This window comes from Dromiciops gliroides, chromosome 2 (assembly GCF_019393635.1).
Source record: "Dromiciops gliroides isolate mDroGli1 chromosome 2, mDroGli1.pri, whole genome shotgun sequence".
Classification (NCBI taxonomy): domain Eukaryota; kingdom Metazoa; phylum Chordata; class Mammalia; order Microbiotheria; family Microbiotheriidae; genus Dromiciops; species Dromiciops gliroides.
Genome location: NC_057862.1, coordinates 683,575,796 through 683,596,260, shown reverse-complemented (window position 1 = coordinate 683,596,260; position 20,465 = coordinate 683,575,796). Strand labels below are relative to the sequence as shown.

The window sequence follows — 20,465 nt, the reverse complement described above, 5'->3', positions numbered from 1 at the left end:
GAATCTTGACCATTTGTGTCCCAGACCCATCTGACAGTCTGGCATAGCCTAGAGATAGATCCCTTTCTTCTCAGAAGAACATTTTTAAATAATTGAAGGAAATGCTAAATTTCACTTGTGAAAACAGATGTGCCTGATTTTCCATCTGAGTTCACAGACTTCCTGGTTCAGAACCCCAGGACTAGATGCTCCCAGAGTCCCAGAACATAAGCCCTGGACTATCATCTCAGAGGTCCCCTCCAGTGCCACCTTTGGGAAGCTCTGAGTGACCTTGGGTACATATATAACCTATATCAGATTGCTTTCTGTCTTGTGTGGGGGGGAGGGAAGGGAAGGAGAGAAAAATTTGAAACTAAAAATCTTATGAAAATAAATGTTAAAAACTATCTTTACATGTAATTGGGAGTAATAAAATACTATTAAGATTGGTGGGGGGCAGGGAGGACAAAGAAATTCCACGCTGCCTCTCATTCCTGGTTGGATCCTTGCTTTCCCCTTCCCAATTCGTCTTTGGAGGCATCAGTCCTGGCTCCAGAGCTAAGGATAGATGTGACCACTCAGGACACGTCCCTCCTGCTCATCTGGATGTCACCAGGGTTATTCCCTTAAACACATACAAGGACCCAGGGCTTCCCTGCAGCCTCCTGAAGTCTTTGCCTCCTTTCTCTAGGAAGTCCTTAGATCTCATTGCAAACACTGACGCCACCCTTGTTGCATCAAACAAGCCAAATGATGAACATGGTAGGTGGGCTTGGGACGACCCTTTTGCCCAGATCTGATGGGTAAAGACAAGCATCACTCTGGACTCGAGTATGTCAATCAGAGATTCCCTTCGCCCAGCTCCAGCTACTCACCCGGCTCCGGGCCTTGATGCGCTTGTAAACGAAATCAGGGAAAGGTTTGCGGGGGATGTAGCGGCCGGATCCTTCAGTCACGTGGAGGGTGCCATCCTCAAGGACGATCTTCCCCTGGCTGATCACCACCAGCGGTGAGCCTCGGCATTCCATGCCCTCGAAGATGTTGTACTCGAGAGACTGGGGGAGGAGAGCACACACAGCTTAACAACAGAATTAGAAAAGAACTAACAGGCTTTCAGAGGGATAGGAAGGTAATAGGACATCACACTCTGCCCTCCAGGTGCTTCATCATTCAGAAGTCCAATGAATAAATGAAGAGAATACAGGAGATCTTGGTCCTACTACATAACTGTGTGTGGACAAGTCACTAGATCTCTGGTGCCTCAGTTTCCTCAGCTGTAAATCTGAGAAAATTTCTGTCCTACAGGATCACAGTTATAGCTAAATGGGTCTTGAATCATTCAGTCCAAATATTTCCTTTAAGACAGGAGAGAAGGAAGGTCTAAGGGGGCAAAGTGATAGATTCGAACTCAGGTTCCAATATGTTTTTAGGTCGTACAACTCCTTCAGCACCTAACCCAATGTTCTGCATACCGTAGGTGCTAAAACAACTGTTTGCCAGGGTTGTTCTTTCCATCCACCACACTATGTGGCCTTAGAACTTATATCCTTTGCTTCATGTTTTAGTGAGCAGAACGCCCCCATTCATTCATTCAACAAACATTTATTAAGCACCTAATGATACAAACCAGGCACTGTGCTGGGTGCTAGGAAATATAAGAGATAGCCCCTACCCTCACAGTGCTTACCATGCATAAGTTCATACAAATTCAAGCCATTTGGGGGCATGGCCAATGTGGGAATTCGATTTGCTTAACTCTGCATGTTTTTTACAAGGCCTCTGTTTTCTCTTTTTTTTCTTTTAAATGGAGGAGGGGGAGTGGAGGGAGAGAAAATAAGTCCTTGTTAAATGAAAAATAAAATTTAAAAAGTAAATTCATTACAGAGAAATTCGGGGGGAGGGGGGAGGGAGGAGCTGCTGGCTGAACCTGGAAAGGTGAGGTGACAGTCCCTCCCTCCCGAGCTTGGGGGTAGAGGAGAGTAGGACCTGAGCTTTGGAGATTCCATGTTAGCAGCTTTTTGGAGGATCGCTCAGAGGGGCAGAGCCTGGAAGCTAAGAGGTAACTTAGGAGGTGATTATTGTTGGAGTCCAGGTGAGTGGTGATGAGGGCCTGGAATAGAGCTGTCGGGAGTGGAGAGGAGACAGATTCAATCTACAAGACTCAGTGACTCATTGGGTATGTGCGGTGAGGAGGGAGAGGGAGTCCAGGAAGGACACCAAGGGGGCAAACCTGGGTGACACCAAGATGGTGGAGCTCGTGATGGAAATGGACAAGTCAGGAAGAGAGGTGGGGGTTTCGGGGAAAGCTCAGGAGCCCCCAAAGTTTTTGCTCCAGCCTAGCCTGGCTTCCCATGCGTTCGTTAAGAGCAGTGGTTAAGCCCAAAGAAAAGCAAAGCCCCAAATGAAAGGATTGTGGCGGCCTGAAAGAAACGTCTAGCTCAAATGTCTCAGGTTGGTGAGTGCCAAGAAAAACACAGGATGGCCCTGTGGCTTTGAGCTTACCCTGGGCACACAGGGCCACATCTGGGCAAGTTCTTGGGAAACACTCCCGGCTCCGTGTTTGTGTGTGTTGCAGGGGGTGCGGGGGCAGTTTTCTGGGGTGCTGAAGTGTCCCCATGGTAGACACCAATACTACCCCACCCAGAGCTTTGCAACAATGATTAGCCCCGGGGCAGCTAGGTGGCGAAGTGGATAAAGCACCGGCCCTGGATTCAGGAGTACCTGAGTTCAAATCCGGCCTCAGACACTTGACACATACTAGCTGTGTGACCCTGGGCAAGTCACTTAACCCCCATTGCCCCGCAAAAAAAACCAAAAACAAACAAAAAAACAATGATTAGCCCCCATCACCCACCTTTTGGCCTAGCCACATGTTCTGACCTAGCTGCCCCACTCTCCATCTACCACCTCCATGTATTTGCACAGGCCACCCCTCCATTTGTGGAAAACACTCCCTTCTCACCTCTGTATCTTATAATCTTTAATTTTCCTTAAAGCTCTGTGCTGGTGGGATAGTAGATAGAGCACTGGGCCTGGAGTTGGCAAGACCTGGGCTCAAATTCAGCCTCAGAGACTTACTAGCTGTGTGATCCTGGGGCAAGTTAACCTCCGTTTGCCTCAGTTTCCTCAACTATAAAATGGGGATAATAATAGCACCTACCTCCCAGGGTTGTTGTGAGGATCAAAAGAGATAATATTTATTATGAGAGATAGTGCTTGGCACAGTGATTTGCATATAGGAGGTGCTATATAAAAGCTTATTCTCCTCCCTTTCCTGATCCCCTTTAATTTTAGTGTCTTTGCTTGGTTGATTATCTCCTGTATATATCTTGTTTGTACACAGCTGTTTGTATGTTATCTCCCCCATTGTCCCCAGAGAGCAGGAAATGTTACCTACCTTTCTCTGAATTCCCAGTGCACTGTTCTAAGTAGGTGCTTAATAAATGCTTACTGACTGACCGGCACCATCTATTCCAGGTGGTCTTACCTGATCCCCTTCGTTATTAGTTATTTTCTCTCTCCTCAAATTATCTTGAATTTACTCAACTACTAACATTTGCAAAATGCCAAGCCCTCCCCCTCCTCCAGTGGAAGGCAATCGCCCTGAGGGCAAGGGCTGTCTAACTCTTTGTCTCCCCCACCTAGAGCAGTGCCCAGGCCAGCTGCTAACAGGGGTTCCATAAATGTTTGCTGAACTGAAATGAATGGCCCTGCTCCCAGGATCCCGCCAAGAATGCAGACAGCATTAGACAGGCAACTCCAATTTTGCAAACCAGCTGGGGTTTCAGTTGAACCTGGAAAACTAAACATTCCAGTAAGATTACTGCAACCATGCAAATTAGCACAAGCCCCAAAGGCCACAAGCCTGGAAGATGTTACACTGTGGCCAAGAAGAAATGAAAGAAACAAGAAAGGCTCTTCTCTCTCTCTCTCTCAGATGTTGCCGCTTGACATCCAGGGCTGTGGGCTGATAAGGGCGGGGATGTCGGCAGCTGGAAAGATAGTATCCGGAGACGAGATTGTTTAGATTTATCTGTGGGAGGGAGTAGAGCAACACGGGATGTGAGCAGCTTGTTGTATCACTCTGGGCCTGAGAACCTTCATTTTACCTTTTCGTCAAGTGATAGGGATCCTGGGGGCACACACACAGGTCTTGAAAAGTTTTAGGCTCATCTGGGGAAATTAAGGTGATGCTGAAACAAGAGTCTTCTCTTCCCCAGGCTAAAAACCCCCGCTTTCCTCATATGGCCTGGACTCAAGGCCTCACTTTTACCACCACTCTCCAGATTATCAAAGTCCCTTCTAAAAACTGGAGTGCCCACCAGAACTGGCACGGGACTCTAGCTATTGCCTGAGCAGGGCAGAGGCCAGACCAACAATGACTCCTGGGTACTGTGAATCTCTCAATGCAGCCTTGGATCCCACTGGTTAGCTTTCTGGCTACCCTATTGCCTGACTGGCTCATACTGAGCTGTCGGCCACCAGGCCTCGGTGCCCTCCCCTGCCTCTGCCACAAAAGTTCAGATCCCGGCCCCTATATCAATAGGCAGCCTGTTTCCTTCCTGCTCTTGCCATCATGAGCTAAGCCCTTACCTCTCCACTTTACCATGAAAAATAAATAATGAAAGCTGCCTACTAATAATTGTATAATGGGTAAGTGAAAGACAAGAGGGTTCTCCAACGGGCCATCATCCCTAAATGAGTAAAGTAAAGGATGAGGAAGAGAACCCAAGTTTTGTCTAGTCCTGTGATCAACAGATCGTAGGATTTAAAGCTTGAAGGGATCTCAAAGCATACAGCCCAACCTATTCATTTAATAGATGAGGAAGAAGACTGAGACCCAGAAATGGAAAGGGACTTATCCAAGGTCACCCAAGGAATCATTGTCAGCTCTGGCTCTCCCACTGTTGTGGCTCTAGGGGCCCAAAGTAAAGTTAGCCCTTGTACCATATTAGCAACGGACAGCACTTCAGCGGATAGTCCACGTGTGGCCCACTGATGGAATGGGTTGGCCCTCACTCCCAACCCATCTTGATTTTATTGGTTACAGCAAGAATGCATTTATTATGGGGGCAGCTAGGTGGCGCAGTGGATAAAGCACCGGCCCCAGATTCAGGAGTACCTGAGTTCAAATCCGGCCTCAGACACTTGACACTTACTAGCTGTGTGACCCTGGGCAAGTCACTTAACCCCCATTGCCCCACCCCCCAAAAAATCAAAACAAAACAAAACAAACAAACAAACAAAAAAGAATGCATTTATTATTAGGGATCTCCCACAAAGAAATAAAGGTATTAATTAGATCACTCTCGGCCTTCATCCCCTCACCTAAGATCCCTCAATTCTATTTGTGGTCATCTTTTTCTCCTTTCTTTCTCCTAACATTGCCAGCCCACAAGTAATGAATCCCTAGGAAGCCACCATGGCCCTGACCCAGCAAAGCCTCTGAAAGAATCAGGAGAAAAATCATTCCAGTTTCCCTGAAGCCATCAGGTGCTTTATCAGCAAGATTCTCCTTGGCTGATTCAGTTCTTGCCTAGGCCTACCTGACTTGCCCTAAATGTCCAGGAACTATAAAAGTAGCAGAACTGTGAATAGAGCACCAGCCCTGGAGTCAGGAGTACCTGAGTTCAAATATGGCCTCAGACACTTAACACTTAATAGCTGTGCGACCCTGGGCAAGTCACTTGACCCCAATTGCCTCACCAAAAAAAAAAAAAAGTAGCAGAACTAAGATTCTAACTCAGGTCCTGTACCTCCAAATCTAATATTCTTCCCACTGCTCCATGTAAGTTATCACCCCGTTAGTCAATCACATGAATTATCTAAGCCAGTCGTAGGAATTAGTACTAACCCACAAGCCTACGATCTAAAATAAATCAGGCTTTAAGCAAGTAGAAATGTTATTAACAACTGAAATAGTAGCACAATGTACCCAGAGGATGCTCAGGCTTTTTGCCACCAGATGCTGCATCCAAGTACCAAAGGTCACTGACTTTGGAGTCAGGAGACCTGAGTTCAAATCCCTTCTCTGAGGCTTATAACCTAAGTGACCTTGGGCAAGACACCTATGCTTCCTGGGCCTCAGTTTCCTCCTCTGGAAAATGGGGAGGTTGGGTTGGATGGCCTCTGGGATCTCTTCCAGGTTGATATTTGTGATCTTTTTTTGGAAAGGATTAGAAAAATAGGGGAGATTGTCAAGATGTTGCAGGCCCTACAAATACTCCTCAGTTGTGGCCCTTGGGAAATTGTAAAGCCCTTTCCCTGACCCCAGACTTCTCCCAAAAACAAAGGGCCTTCCTTTTAGTGCCAACCCTCTCCCATTATTGCTGTGTGGCTATGAGAGTTGAGCATAGGACAGTCTCTCACCTGCAGGGCAGTGGAAAGATGGGAGTAAACAGGTTCCAACACCTCAATATGGACTTAGCCGTGAGAACCAGAGGAAAGGGTAACATAGAGAAGTGCATGATTGAAAAAAAAGCCGGGCAGGGCACATGGCAAGATGGCGGGATGGCCAATGGAGAGCCTGGATGCTCCCCCAGATGCTGGGTTAGGTAGAGAGAGAGCACTGGACCCTGAGCCAGAGGAGCTGAAGTCTAAATCCTATTCCAGATTTTACTAGAGGTGTGACCCAAGGCAAGCCACTTAAACTCTCTCAGCCTCAACTTCCTCATCTGTTAAATGGGTATATTAACAGCACCTACCTCCCAGAGTTGTTGTTGGGATGGAGTGAGATAACATCCACACAGAGCTTTGCAAATCACAAAGCAATATCGAAATGCTAGCAATTACTAGTATTATTAGGATGACCTTGAGATGTCAAAAGAAAACAAGGAAAGCCTGATTCATGTCAGGTAGCTTCTCTATGGCAAACTTGTGGGAAGACAGCATGGCAAAGTGGATAGGGTGTGGGATTTGGAACCCAAAAGACCTACGTTCAAATCCTGCCTCTGACATTTAATTAGCTCTGTGACCCTGGGGAAGTCACTTAACATCTCTGGTCCTAAGTTTCCTCTTCTGTAAAATTAGGAGATGGCATCTGATGGCTTCTAAAGTCTCTTCTGGCCCTATATCCATGATCCTCAGAGTCCCACAGGATGGGAAGGTATGGACGAGTTGGTACAGGTGGCATCGCTGGATGGAGCCCCTGAATCAGTGAGTCTCTGAGTGGGCACATCCTTGGTACAATCCCATAAGGCAGGTCCCGTTTTAAAGATCAGGAGGTAGGAGATCCAAGAGAGGAAGTGACTGAGTTGCCCGTGGTTACAAGGACAATCGGTGCTAAAGGGGAGATTCAAATCCAGGTGCCCGGTAATGCCCTACTGCTACATGTGGCCAGATGTGTGGAAGAACCCACTTTACCCAAGCTCCTCCCATCTCCACAATAATGAGCCATCTTCACAGAGGGCTCTGGAGGAATCATCACCGTGCTGACAAGTTGGCTACTGCACCACGTTCCGCTCCCAGAGTTCTTTTCAGAGTCCTGGAGTCAGTCCAGCCACAACAATAGGTACTTTCCCTCCCAGAATTCCCTGGACAACCCAGCTGGGATTCTGAAGCTGGAGGGAGCCTGTCAGCGATGCCATGGGGGTGCACACACACCCATGGAAAAAGGACAACCCCCCCAAGTGGGGAGTTTTCCTGACAGCAGAGTCCCCAGGGACACAAAGGCCGAAGCTCCAGGAACCAATCTAGCTCTGCCCTCGCACAATGGCTCAGGATGCTGGAAGCAGCCTCGCCCACTGACATCAGGCAGGCTTTGTTTTCTCTTGGTCCCCAGGCTGGAAAGTGTCAGAAGGAGCCAGGAACGTCAGGACGGCGAGAAGGCGACCTGGGCACGGCCCGACAGACAACACGAGCCTGGGCAGAAGAGGCTCCAGACACCTGCCCTCCTCAGGAGCAACAAGACGGCACGGATGTGGGGGGGCAGGGAGGGTGATGCTGCAGGGCCCTCACAAGACCCAAGACCCTTGAGGCCACGAGACAAAGAGCCAAGTGAAGAGAGTCAGAAAGTCTGGGTCCAAATCCTCTGATGCTTGCCGGGTATTCAGACTTAACCTCTCTGGGCCTCAGTTTCCTTAGTGGTAAAATGAAAGGGGTTGGACGAGTTGGCCTCTGAGATCCCCTCCAACTCTAGACTACAATGTGGGTTCAAATCCTGCCTGTGACATTTATAACCTGTGAGACCTTGGCTTAGTCACACCCTCCATGGGCCCTCAGCTTCCTCCTCTGTAAAGAGCTGGACTAGGTAGCCTCTAAGGTCCCTTTCAACTCCCAAAAGATCCAAGAATCCACGAGCAGAATCCAGTCCCCTTGGAAATAACCAGAGGGAAACAGCAAAGGTCAAAGTTGTGCAAATCACCCCCCACAGCCTCCTCCAGGAGCCTCCTCCAAAGACCCTCTCTCTTAGCTTAGAGAATGAGTGTGGAGAGGCCTCAGATGCCCAGCTCTCACCTCCACAAGCAGCCCCTCTCCATCACCCCCTCCAATGTCTGACCACCTCAAAGAGGGAAGAACCCACTCTGGAGGACAGTGTTGATAGCCTGGCCCTTAATAATGGCCGCACTGCCTTGGATTCCATTCTCCTGCTGAGCAGGGACTATTTTTATTTTTATTTTTTACAGGGCAATGAGGGTTAAGTGACTTGCCCAGGGTCACACAGCTAATAAGTGTCTGAGGCTGGATTTGAATTCAGATCCTCCTGAATCCAGGGCTGGTGCTTTATCCACTGCGCCACCTAGCTGCCCCCAAGCAGGGACTATTTTTACCTTTCTTTGTAGCTTCTACACTTAGCACAGTGTCTGGCATATAGTAGGTGCTGAATAAATGCTGATGAATTTGACTAGCTATGTGCCTCCCACCCAATAATTCCCTTTGTTGTTGTTCAGTCATGTCCTACTCTTCATGACCCCAAGGACCACAGCCTGCCAATACTATCCAGGGGGTTTTCTTGGCAAAGACATTGGAGTAGTTTGCCATTTCTTTCTCCAGCAAATTAAGGCAAACAGAGGTTAAGTGACTTGCCCAGGGTCACACAGCTAGTAAATATCTGTGACTAGATTTGAACTTGGGTCTTCCTGACTCCAGGTCCAGTATTGTATCCACTGAGCCACCTGGCTGCCTTTAACAATTCTCTAAGATGATAAATCACAGACAAGTTGCAAATCTGCATCAGTCAGAGACGCTTCCATACTAGGAGTGAATTAAATATGAGCTCCCTGAGGGCAAGGACTGATCTTTTTTGGGTCTTTGTAACCCTAGTGCCCAGCACAGGGCCTACACAAGATCCAGTGGCTCTGAAATCTCTTGCGTGTAGTCTCCTGTCCTATGATGCGGCTCCCAACCTCCCCATGGCCGGCCGGCCAGCCCATGAGACTCTTGTTTCTTTCCCAATCATGCTGGGAACCTCCCTGGATTTTGTATCCATGGATGTCATCATGAGCAGCACCTAGGGCAAATGATACCTCTCTCATTTAAGAAGAAGGAAAAGCCAAGCTTTAGATGCTAAGTGACAAGTCTGAGACTTCCAAGTGAGTCCAGTGATGTGGTCAGAACCCAGGGGATTCAGATGCCAGTCATGGCAGCTCCAACCACAGGACCATCCACAAGTTCTCTCCTTCCTTTTGTTGAAAGGGTGGGGGGGGGCCCACAAGTATGAGATGTTGCTGGCCCTTTAAGCTGCAATCTATTGGCTGGTTGGTTTTGCTTAACTACCTTTTTTCTGTCTTTGTTTAAAAGGCTAGTTCCCTGGATAGGAAATGGAGCAGCAAGATATTCAGAAATGACTGATGAAAAAATGAAACCAATAAACATTTTAAAATAAAATAAAGGGGCAGCTAGGTGGCGCAGTGGATAAAGCACTGGCCTTGGATTCAGGAGGACCTGAGTTCAAATATAGCCTCAAACACGTGACACTTAATAGCTGTGTGACCCTGGGCAAGTCACTTAACCCTCATTGCCCGGCAAAAAAAGAAAGAAAAGAAAAAGAAAAACTAAAATAAAATAAAGAAAGCACATAAAATAAAAATGAAAGGCATCAATTAAAACAAATAAAATGGAAAGGTCGTCCTTTAATCCATCAACAATAAACTTGGGGCAGCTAGGTGGTGCAGAGGATAGAGCACTGACCCTGGAGTCAGGAGGACCTGAGTTCAAATCCGGACTCAGACACTTGACACTTACTAGCTGTGTGACCCTGGGCAAGTCACTTGACCCCAATTGCCTCACCAAAAATAAATAAATAAATAAAAATTAAAAATAAACGTACTAAAGCTTGTTTTTCAATAGCACTTTAAGGCTGCTGGTGTTTTCCTCACACAAGGAAATGAGGAAGAGTGATTGCCCCTATTTTACAGATGAGTAAACTGAGGCTTAATGCAATTAAAGCACCAAGGCAGAATCACAGAGCCATTAAATGCTAGATCCAGGACAGGGAAGCCCAGTCTCCTGACTCCCAGTCCAAAGCCTTTCCCCCTCCCCCAGGCTGCTTCCCCTAAAATTACCAATCTGGCCTGATGCCTGGAAAACTCCAACTAAAGGAGACAGGCCTGTTAAAACCCATTAGTATAATGTTCCAAATTAAATTGCATTAGGCACAACCTAGGAAACACCAAGGGGGTTGGGTGGGAGATGAGGGAAGCCTCCTAAGTGCATTTTCCAAAAGCCTTCCAAAGAACTCCAGGCCATTTATCAGGGCCAGGTCTTTGGTGAGAGGAATCTAGGGAAATGATAGAAGTGAAATGCACAAGGTCACTTGAAGGGGACAAGCAGGTGGGGGCTCTCCTCTGGGCCAGTTCCAATCCTCATGACCCTTTGCCCTCACTCTTCTCCAATTCTACAAGACCTGCCCCTTCCTCTCCTCTCCCCATCTCTTCTCCCCTCCCCTTTCCCTCCTCCCCTCCCCACCTCTCCCCTATCCTCTTCTCTCCTCTCTTCTCCCCTCCCCTCTCCCTCCTCCCCTCCCCACCTCTCTTTTCTCCCCTCTCCTCTTCTCTCCTTTCCCTCCTCTCCCACCTTTCCCTCCTCTCCTACCAGAGCCCTACCCATCCCTGAAGGCTTCATTCTTGCCAAAGTGTCCAATGGAATGAAAGGATCTGAGAGACCATCACAGCCATTGCTCAAACAACAAGTATTTATTAAGAGTCTACTCTGTGTCCAGTGGGGTGCTAGACACCAGACAAAATGTCATCCAGCCTTGGCTGCAGGACATCCAAGGAGGGGAGCCCCCCACCACCCTGGAAGCCCATTCCACCAAAAGACCTCTCGAATCTGCTTCAAAGGAGTTTTTCCTCAAGTTGCATCTTTGCAGCTTCTCCCATTAACCCTGGTTCTGCCCTCTTAGAACACAAGACATCTCATCCCCCTTCCCTTTAAATGCTGGAAATCAGTGACCATGTCTGCCCTGAGCCCTAAATTCTCCAGACTAAACATCCCAGTTCCCTCAATGGATCCTAATATGAGACAGAGTCCAGACCCTCTCCATCTTGATCGCCCTCTTCTGGACACATTCCAACTTGTCAGTGTTTTTCCAAATGATATGAGTCAAAACTAAATACAATGTCAGTCAATCAGCAAACAATTATTATGCACCTGCTATGTCCCAGGCACTGAGGAAAGGAAGGAAGGAAGGAAGGAAGGAAGGAAGGAAGGAAGGAAGGAAGGAAGGAAGGAAGGAAGGAAGGAAGGAAGGAAGGAAGGAAGGAAGGAAAGAAAAGAAAAGAAAAGAAAAGAAAAGAAAAGAAAAGAAAAGAAAAGAAAAGAAAAGAAAAGAAAAGAAAAGAAAAGAAAAGAAAAGAAAAGAAAAGAAAAGAAAAGAAAGTAAGGCAGGCAAGAAAGATGGAAGGAAGGAAGGAAGGAAGGAAGGAAGGAAGGAAGGAAGGAAGGAAGGAAGGAAGGAAGGAAGGGAGGGAGGGAGGGAGGAAGGAAGGAAAGAAAAGAAAGAAAGAAAGAAAGAAAGAAAGAAAGAAAGAAAGAAAGAAAGAAAGAAAGAAAGAAAGAAAGAAAGAAAGAAAGAAAGAAAGAAGGAAAGAAAGGCAAAAGACTATCCCTTCTCTCAAGAGGGATGTGTCCAGAAGAGGGAAGCACCAGCATTAAGAGGGATCAGGTAGGGTTTCTTGCTGAAAAGGTGGGATTTCAGATCTGACCTGCCTAGGACAAGGTCAAATATGACTATCACCTCTCATCCCAACACTATGTCCCTTAATGGAACCTAAGATCTCATTAGTCTTTTGTGGCCACCAAGTCACACTGTTAATTCACACTTAGGTTGGAGTCCACTAAGACATATTTGTTAGATGAGATAGTTTCCAAGATGAACACAGGTTACCTTTTACAGCTGGTGGGAAAAAGGTTCAAGAAATCCCCAGGGAACCTCTTATGCCCTGAAACCCTGGGAAAGTGGTTCAAGAGATTCCCTAAGAACAGAAATCATCCAGGACTTGTCTCCAACACCAAATGCATTAGCCAGCCATCCACTTTCTGTACAAGTCTCCCTTTTGGGGGGCTCTTTACAATCTGATTTCATTGAGGAGAAAATCTCAATGAGACTGGCACTAATGCAAGGAAGGTATGCCCTGAATTCTCTTCCAAGCTGTAGCATGAAGCACAGGAGCCCAAGAGGCTAAGATAAAGAAGCTGTGTCTCAGGAGAGCCAAATCTACTTTGGAAATAAATCATCCTGCCCGCTTCTGCCCCTCATCCCCCAGTGTGCCCAGAGAAGGGATGTCCCTCCCAGAAGGAGCTCAATTTCAATTTCCTTACTTTGCTCCTCTGCATCCAGCAGAGCTGGATGGGTACACAATCATTAAAGACGTCTGTCGGCCACCCTCGAGGAGTTGGTGGCTACCTTGAAGCATCTCCATCCATCAGAGCCTCCAAGCTACTTGGAGACAAGACCCCAAAGTGCGTCGAAATGCTGATGGTGAAAAGAGTGAGCAGGGAGGGGCTATTTTTCATCCTGAATTTTCTTCCTCACAGTTTCCTATGAGAAAAATAAGCCTAGCCCCTCTTCCTTCTGCTTTTTTAACTCTACCCCTGAAACTGGAGCCCCTCAGAAAAACACAAGATGATTATTCAGTAGCTGGAAGGGAGCTCAGAGACCACCTAGACCATCACCTTCCTTTTATACTGGTGAGGAAACTGAGGCCCAGATAGGTAAGTAGCTTCCTTAGGAGGCCACGTTGGCCTCCACACTGGCACCAGAAGTGAGGTTTGAACCTGGGTCCTCTGCCTGCAACTCCACTGTAGCACAATTGAACCCAGCAGGGGCTGTGTGGTTTAAGGCACTTACGATGTTGTGAGTCTTAGCTGAGATGGTTTTGACACTGTCAGGGTCCCAGATGACGAGATCGGCATCAGAGCCCACAGCAATGCGGCCCTTTCGGGGATAGAGATTGAAAATCTTGGCAGCATTGGTGCTGGTCACAGCCACAAACTGGTTCTCATCCATCTTTCCAGTCACCTGGGGAAGAGAAAAACCAAACACCAAAATCAATGCCCCTGAAAAGGATCACAATTGAATTCTGCATATGCATTTGGTACCAGACTTGAAGTCAGGAGGACCTGAGTTCAAATCCTGGCTTTGACACAGGCTGACCATGTGACCATGGGCACCAACCAGTGCTTCAGGCAAGTCTAGAAGTCCTTAAGCTACAAAAGAATGGCTGATCTGCATCCAGGAGTGGGTGTCCACCTCTGGAAGTTCCCCACTAAGATGAAAGCACAGAACATGAATAAATAAGTAAACACAAGGTGCATACTCAGTAACTTTTAGTAAAAACACTCATAAGGAGAGGGCACAAATAAATTTCTTTATGTAACGAGGACTGTCGCACCAATACTGTGTTTTGAAGGAAGCTAGGCCTTCTACAGGTCAGAGGTAACAGAGAGCTATATTCCAGTCACAGGAAGCCATGTGTGCAAAGACAGTTGGGAAATGGGGCGCCATATCTGGGGAAACAGCTAGTACACCAATCCACACAGAGGGAATGTGTCCACACCCAGGGAGATAAAATTAGAGGAGAACAGAGCATCTCCCAGGGAACTTAGGAAGGTGAACCATCAAACCAAATTCATTTTGATGCAAAGACAGGCCTGGCATACCCCTAATATCTTCCCACGTAATCTCATCCAACCTCTTTATTTTGTTATTGTTCAACAGTTTCAGTGTTGTGTGACCCTTTGTGACCCCATTTGTGGATTTCTTGGCAAAGATATCAGATTGGTTTGCCATTTCCTTTTCTAGCTTATTTTACAGATGAGGAAAAAGAGGCAAATAGGGTTAAGTGACTTGCTCAGGGTCACGCAGCTAGTAGGTGTCTGAGGCCACATTTGAACTCGGGAAAATGCCTTACTGACTGCAGGCCAAGCATTGTACCAGCTGTGCCCCCTAGCTGCCCATCATTTTACAGAGGAGTAGACTGAGGCCTGAAAGTCACAGTTTGATTCTTGTATTGACTTATCTTTCTACACATTGTTTCTCCCAGCAGAATGTAAGCTCTTGAGGACAGGCCTCATTTCATTTTGGCTTTGCATTGCCACTGCCTAGAACATTGCCTGGAACATGGGAGATGCTCAATAAACACTGGCTCCTCTTGGGCCGGCCCTTCTCTGTCAACTACACGACAAGGCCTCAGTAGCCATTAGAATGGAAGACATGATGTTTATAAGAATGATATCCAGCTCACTAGGATGAGCCTTCAATGTGTTAACCTACGAAGCCTCCCTTACAAAAAAGGGCCGGCAACAATTGCCACTCAACTTCTACAGATCATCAGATCATTCGTGATCACTTGAGGGGGGAGAAATCCCCAAGAATCAATTCAGACTGGAGTGTGAGGACCCCCAGGGCAGGGAACCCTCCCACCGCTGGGGACTACCATACCACAGCCTTATCCCAGATGACAGACATCCTCTCCTCAGTTCCATTGGTGCCCTCCGGAATCAGGGTGAAGTTATCCTTCCCCACGGCCTTCTGCGCAGTGTTGAAGGTACAGTGGGCACTGCCAGTGACCTGGAGATCCCCACTGAAAGGCAAACACCACAGACAGCTGAACTAGAGGGACTGCAAAGGAGATGAGAGAGCCCTGAATGTTTACATCTGCTTCACCATTGGCATATGGGATAAGCATAAAGAGACTCCCACTGTTATTCACGTTCTTAGATATACTCCAGATGTATGCCTAGAGGTGGAAGGAAGGCCACATTCCCTTCCATTCAACCTCGTCAACATTGACTTGAGTGATCCCACACCCCTCCCTAAGAAAGAAGGAAAAGTCAATGGAACGATTGATTATTTCTTTAGAGAACACTGGGGCTTGATGTCTACTGCTTCTCAGCAAAGAGATGGTAGCCTATGGGGGTGGAATGAGGCATACTCTTTCAGACAAGGCCAGTGTGTCCATGTGTTTTCTTTGTGTTCTTATTGGTTATAAGGGAAAGTGCTCTTGAGGAAGAAGGATGGAGTAATGGTGGCAATGATTGGTTTTTAAGAGCAGCAATAAAACATCTTTCAAGGATACTAGGGCTTCTCTATGCCACCGTTCTCAAAGAGGTACCTGGGAGCTCCTTAAAGGTATAACTACATAATGAGGTTCATTAGGTACCTCAGTAAGTAACTGAGACTGTCTCCACAATGGAGCAGACTCACAGGGCCGGAGAGTCACAGAATCTCTAAGTGCAACGGGGCCTCAGAGGATAGCTAGTCTAACCCACACACCTCCCCACCACCAACAAAAAGAAAGTCCCCACTTAGACAACCAGCCTCCACTCAGCTGTCCAAGTAATCTTCCTATAATGCATTCTGACCACACAACCACTCCCCAATAGACTCCAGTGGCCCCCTACTGCCTTCAGAATCAAAATAAAACATAAGCTACTATGTCGGGCATCTAAGGTCCTTCATAACCTGGCTCTTTTTCACCTTTCCAGCTCCTCACTCCCCTGTCTAGTATCTACCCAGCCTATGGCAAAGTGCCAGAAACATAGGTGATTGCTAAATGTTCACTGACTGACTGACTGACTGACTCTGCATGAAGACCCCCAGCGGGGTCTTCTCGGGCAGCCCATTCCCCTTTTGGATAGCTATTCATTGTTCTGAAGTTTTTATGTACATCAAACTCAAATTTCCCTCTGTAGCTTCTCACTTTTCTTCATCTATCCTCTAAGATCAAACAGAACAATTAACCCTTAAGCAGCAATCACATGCCCCCCTGAACCTTCTCTTTTCCAAGCTGAACATCCCTCATTCCTTCAAATGATCCCCATGTGACTAGAACTCAGGGCTTCTGTCTACCTTGGTTAGATCTTATTGTACAGCTAGTAGTTTTAACAGAGGCTTTGTCATTCATGTCAGGCTGGTGAAATGAGTCACTGCCTGCAAGCCTATTTTAATCCCTTAAATCCATCAAATGTGATAGCAGCTGGGTCTGCAGGAGGAGGAGGAGAAGGAGATGGCAGAGCGGGGGATCCTGACTACTGAGAACCTGGAGGTGTCAGTAAGTGTCCACTACTCACCAAGAGAGCAAGGAGTTGAGGAAATCAGGCGTGGTTGGGTCAGGGCTCAGAGGCGGAGAGGTGACAAAAGCTGCGGCCTTGGCCCAATTCTTGCTCCAATAGTGAGATCCATCCGTCCCTAAGCTGGCTGTGATGGGCTCGCCATACACCACGGTGCCTAGGAAGTCCAACACCCAACCAGTCAGCATCACCATATGACACCCACCCTCATCCACACACCCGCCCTGCAACCCCCAGGCCAGAGGATCACAGATGTAGAGGCTCTCAGACACCATCTCGTCCAACCCCCTTGCTTTATAGATGAGGAAACTGAGGTGCAGAGAGATTAAGTGACTTGCCTAAGGTCACACAGCTAGTAAGAGTCAGTGGCAGGATTTGAACCCAGTTCTTCCTGACTCCAGATTCAACACTTTGACCATTTCATCACACTGCCTCTGCAAGTCCCCCAAACAAGTATAAGAGTGTAGCTCTGGCCCTCTTTCCACACCCCACTAAACGCAAACATCTCTGGCAGTTCTTAGAGCCAGACATTTCTCAGAACGGAATGCACCTCCTTCTCCCCTTAGCCATTTCTGAGGCCCAACTTATCGTTTGATAAATATATTACGACACCCTGTGTGCCTCCTCCAGCCATGCGGCCAAGGGCCTCCCACCTCAGGAATCTCACAGAGAAGTGAGTGGGTGACTGAGCTGGGCAGGGCCCCAGGCAGCGCACTCCTGGGAAGGAAGAACAACAACTCCCGAAGCCAGGAGGGTGTCAGGACCCTGGGGAAAGAGCTCATGTAAGGAAGGATAAACATTCTGCAAAGCCTCAGCTGGGCAGACCTGAGGCCTGTCTGTTTGGCAGCACTCGCTGGGCTTCTGAAAATATGCCCAGAATTTCAGAGTCAGAAAAGGCTGCAGAGGCCTTGCCCTCTCCCTAAACAAGCCTGCCCCTCCAGAACCTGCGCCTGAGGCCCTCCAGGCCCGGGCAAACCCATCCCACCTGCAGCCAGCCCAGCCATAAGGGAGGCTCTTCATCAGACCCAAGGTGGCTTTGTTGCAGTGCGGATTCCTGGTTCCTAATCACAATCTCATGACCAAACAGAATCGGTGTCTCTGTGTTGCCTTCCCCTGGTCTCCCCCATTGCAACGTAAGCTTCCTAAGGGCCAGCTCATCCTCCTTTTCCTATCTGAACCCCCGAGACTCTCAGAAAACTTGAGACAGAGAAGGAAATGATCCTGACAGCTCCTCCCACACTTCAGCGCAGAGCTGAGGGCTGCTAGGGTGGGGAGCGCTGCATAGACTTTCAGGCCCGGCTGAGACGCTGGTTAGTTTTGTTCAGATGCTTTCTTCCTTTCTTTAAACTATAACAGTTTTTCTTTTATAGTTATAATTTTCCTTTTTTATTTCATTTTCTTTTTTCTAGGGCTGTTGGACCTATCATTTATCAATGTAAGGAACTCCCAGCGAGGAAACTCCCTCCACCAGGGCAGATCAGCACCAGCTCTGGACTTTCTGGTCTTACAGTGGTCTGGGGTACTGAGAAATTCAGTGACTTGCCCAAGGTCACACAGCCAGGAGGTATCAGAAGTAGGACCTGAACCCAGACCAGCTCTCAGTCCCTGTGACCTGACTGCCAGGTTTGATACTTAGTAGAAATAATCAGCCCTAAGGGACAAAGAGAATCATGGGCCCTAGGGCTGGAAAGAACCTTAGAAATGATCGGACCCAGATCCTCTTGTTCTGCGGGTGAGGAAACAAAGGTGCAGAAAGAGGATGCCAATATGAAGGAGCTGAGGAGAGTAGAGGGGTGTCACCAGTGGAGAAGAGGAGAAAACAAAAGAGCCATTTAGAGAGATGCGACCTGAAGAGGGATGACAGGACATCTAGAGGGCAAGGAATAATAATGATGATAATAGCTGGCATCCACACAGCCCTGCCATATGCCAGGCAGTGGGCTAAGTGCTTTCCAATGATCTCATTTCATCTTCCCAACAATACTGGGAAGGAGGTGCCGGCATTATCATCCCCATTTTACAAATGAGCAAACTGACAACAGCACAAGTTAAGTGACTTGCCCAGGGTCACATAGCTAGTAAGTATCTGAATCCAGATTTGAACTCAGACCTTCCTGACTCTAAGCCTAGAGCTCTATCTATGGCACCACCTCCTGGGTGAGGTACTTTGATTATCCATTGCTTCAATCACTTAACCACTGTTTATTAAACACCTATTATATCTTAAGAATTCTGCTAGATACTGAAAGATATACAAAGTTAGATAACACAGTTCCTGCCCTCATGGAGTTTACAGTATGGCAAAAGCAATTAACAGTATCAAAAGCTATAGAGTTTAAGTCGGCTAATGACTGAGACAAGACTACTAGCTCTGCTAATAAGAAGGTTCTTGGTGATCCTTAGCAGAACTATTTTAGTCAAGTGGTGGGAGTAGAAATCAGATTCTATGTAATTATAGAGGGTAGACAGAAGGTGGGAACTTTTTTCAAGAAGTTTATCAGTTGGGGCAGCTAAGTGGCGCAGTGGATAAAGCACCTGCCCTGGATTCAGGAGGACCTGAGCTCAAATCCAGCCTCAGACACTTGATACTTACTAGCTGTATGACCCTGGGCAAGTCATTTAACCCTCACTGCCTCACCCCCCCCCCAAAAAAAAAAAAGTTTATCAGCGAAAAAGAGGCAGGCTAGAAAGCTCAGATCAAGGACTAATGGGAACAATTTTTAGGATTAGGAAGACTCGTGTGTGTTTGTAGGCAGAGAAGAACTTAATTCTGAGAGGCCAGAGTCCAAGTCTACCACAAGTTAAACAGGGCATGTTATCACTTCCATTTTATAGGTGAGGAAACTGAAATTCAGCGGGTGAATGACTTGGGATGAAGAGGAAACAGTAGGAAGAATGGAATTGGACTCAGAGGATCTGGATTCAAAACATGGCACTATCTCTGGGACTGTGGACAACTCAACTTCTGCATGCCTCAGTTTCCTCACTTAGAAAAGAATGGCATTGGATAAGATCACTCCTGAGGGCCTTACCAGTTCTAGATTTATGATCCTTTGATTCTATGAACAGTCCAAGAAGTATTTATGAAATGGCCACCATATATGTAGGAGCTTCTGAGGATGCCAAAAAAGCATCTTCCATTTTATTCATTCCTAGTCAGGCAGCACATCAGCTCTGCTCCCAGGAGAGTGTAAGCTCCTTGAAGGCAGGCATTATGGCTTTGTCTCTGTGACCCCAAAGCCTGGAAAATAGTAGGAACTCAATGGTTGTTTGCTGGTTTGAATTTGAAGAACCTAGGTCCCACTTAGGAAGGCAGAAGGTGGAAAAGAAGGAAGAAAGGAGATAGAAAAGAGGAGGGATAAGAAAGAAGGGAGAAATCAAAATGGAGGAAGGAGGAAGAAAAGAAAGGAGGCAGAAGGAAGAAAGAAGGAAGAATAAGGAAGAAAGAAGGAAAAAAGAAAGCCAAAATTGAAAAAAGAAAGGAAGGGAGGGAGGGAAAAGACAGAAAGAAAGAGAGGGAGGGAAGGAGGAAGGAAGGAGGGAAGGAAGGAAGGAACAAACAAACAAGTGAATGAAGGAAGGAAGAAACAAAGGAATGAAGGAGGAAGAAAGGAAGGGAAAGGAGGAAAGGAAGGACAGCAGGTGTGGGAGGGAGAAAAAGGGATTTTACAGTTTACAAATCAATTTTACTGTCACTAAAAACCCTATGAAATAGGCAGGACAAGTATTTTTATCCCCATTTCATAGACAAGGAAGGCTGAGTCCTAGAGAGGTTCAGTTACGTGCCCAGGGTAACACAGCTAGGCAGTGTAAGGGAAGGGATGGAACCCCCATCTTCCGATTCCAAATCCAGGGTTCTTCCCTCTTAGGACCCTCATTTAGCACCAGAAATAACCTCATGAGGTCCAGCCCCCTCTTTTTACCTTTGAGAAGACCGAAGCCCAGAGAGAGGGGGTCACCTGCCCAAGGCCCCC

General features: G+C 47.2%; 1 protein-coding gene across 2 annotated transcripts in view; it reads right to left on the bottom strand.

The window, feature by feature from the left end:
• DPYSL2 (dihydropyrimidinase like 2) overlaps positions 1-20,465 on the bottom strand; it is a 144,732-nt gene that overhangs the window by 6,217 nt on the left and 118,050 nt on the right. For both annotated transcript variants that reach the window (XM_043981364.1, XM_043981365.1), the window contains exons 9-12: positions 16,492-16,648; positions 14,861-15,002; positions 13,268-13,438; positions 855-1,034 (exon numbers count right to left, since the gene is read on the bottom strand). In XM_043981364.1, the coding sequence (XP_043837299.1) occupies positions 855-1,034; positions 13,268-13,438; positions 14,861-15,002; positions 16,492-16,648 (650 nt within the window). The remainder of the gene's footprint in view (positions 1-854; positions 1,035-13,267; positions 13,439-14,860; positions 15,003-16,491; positions 16,649-20,465) is intronic.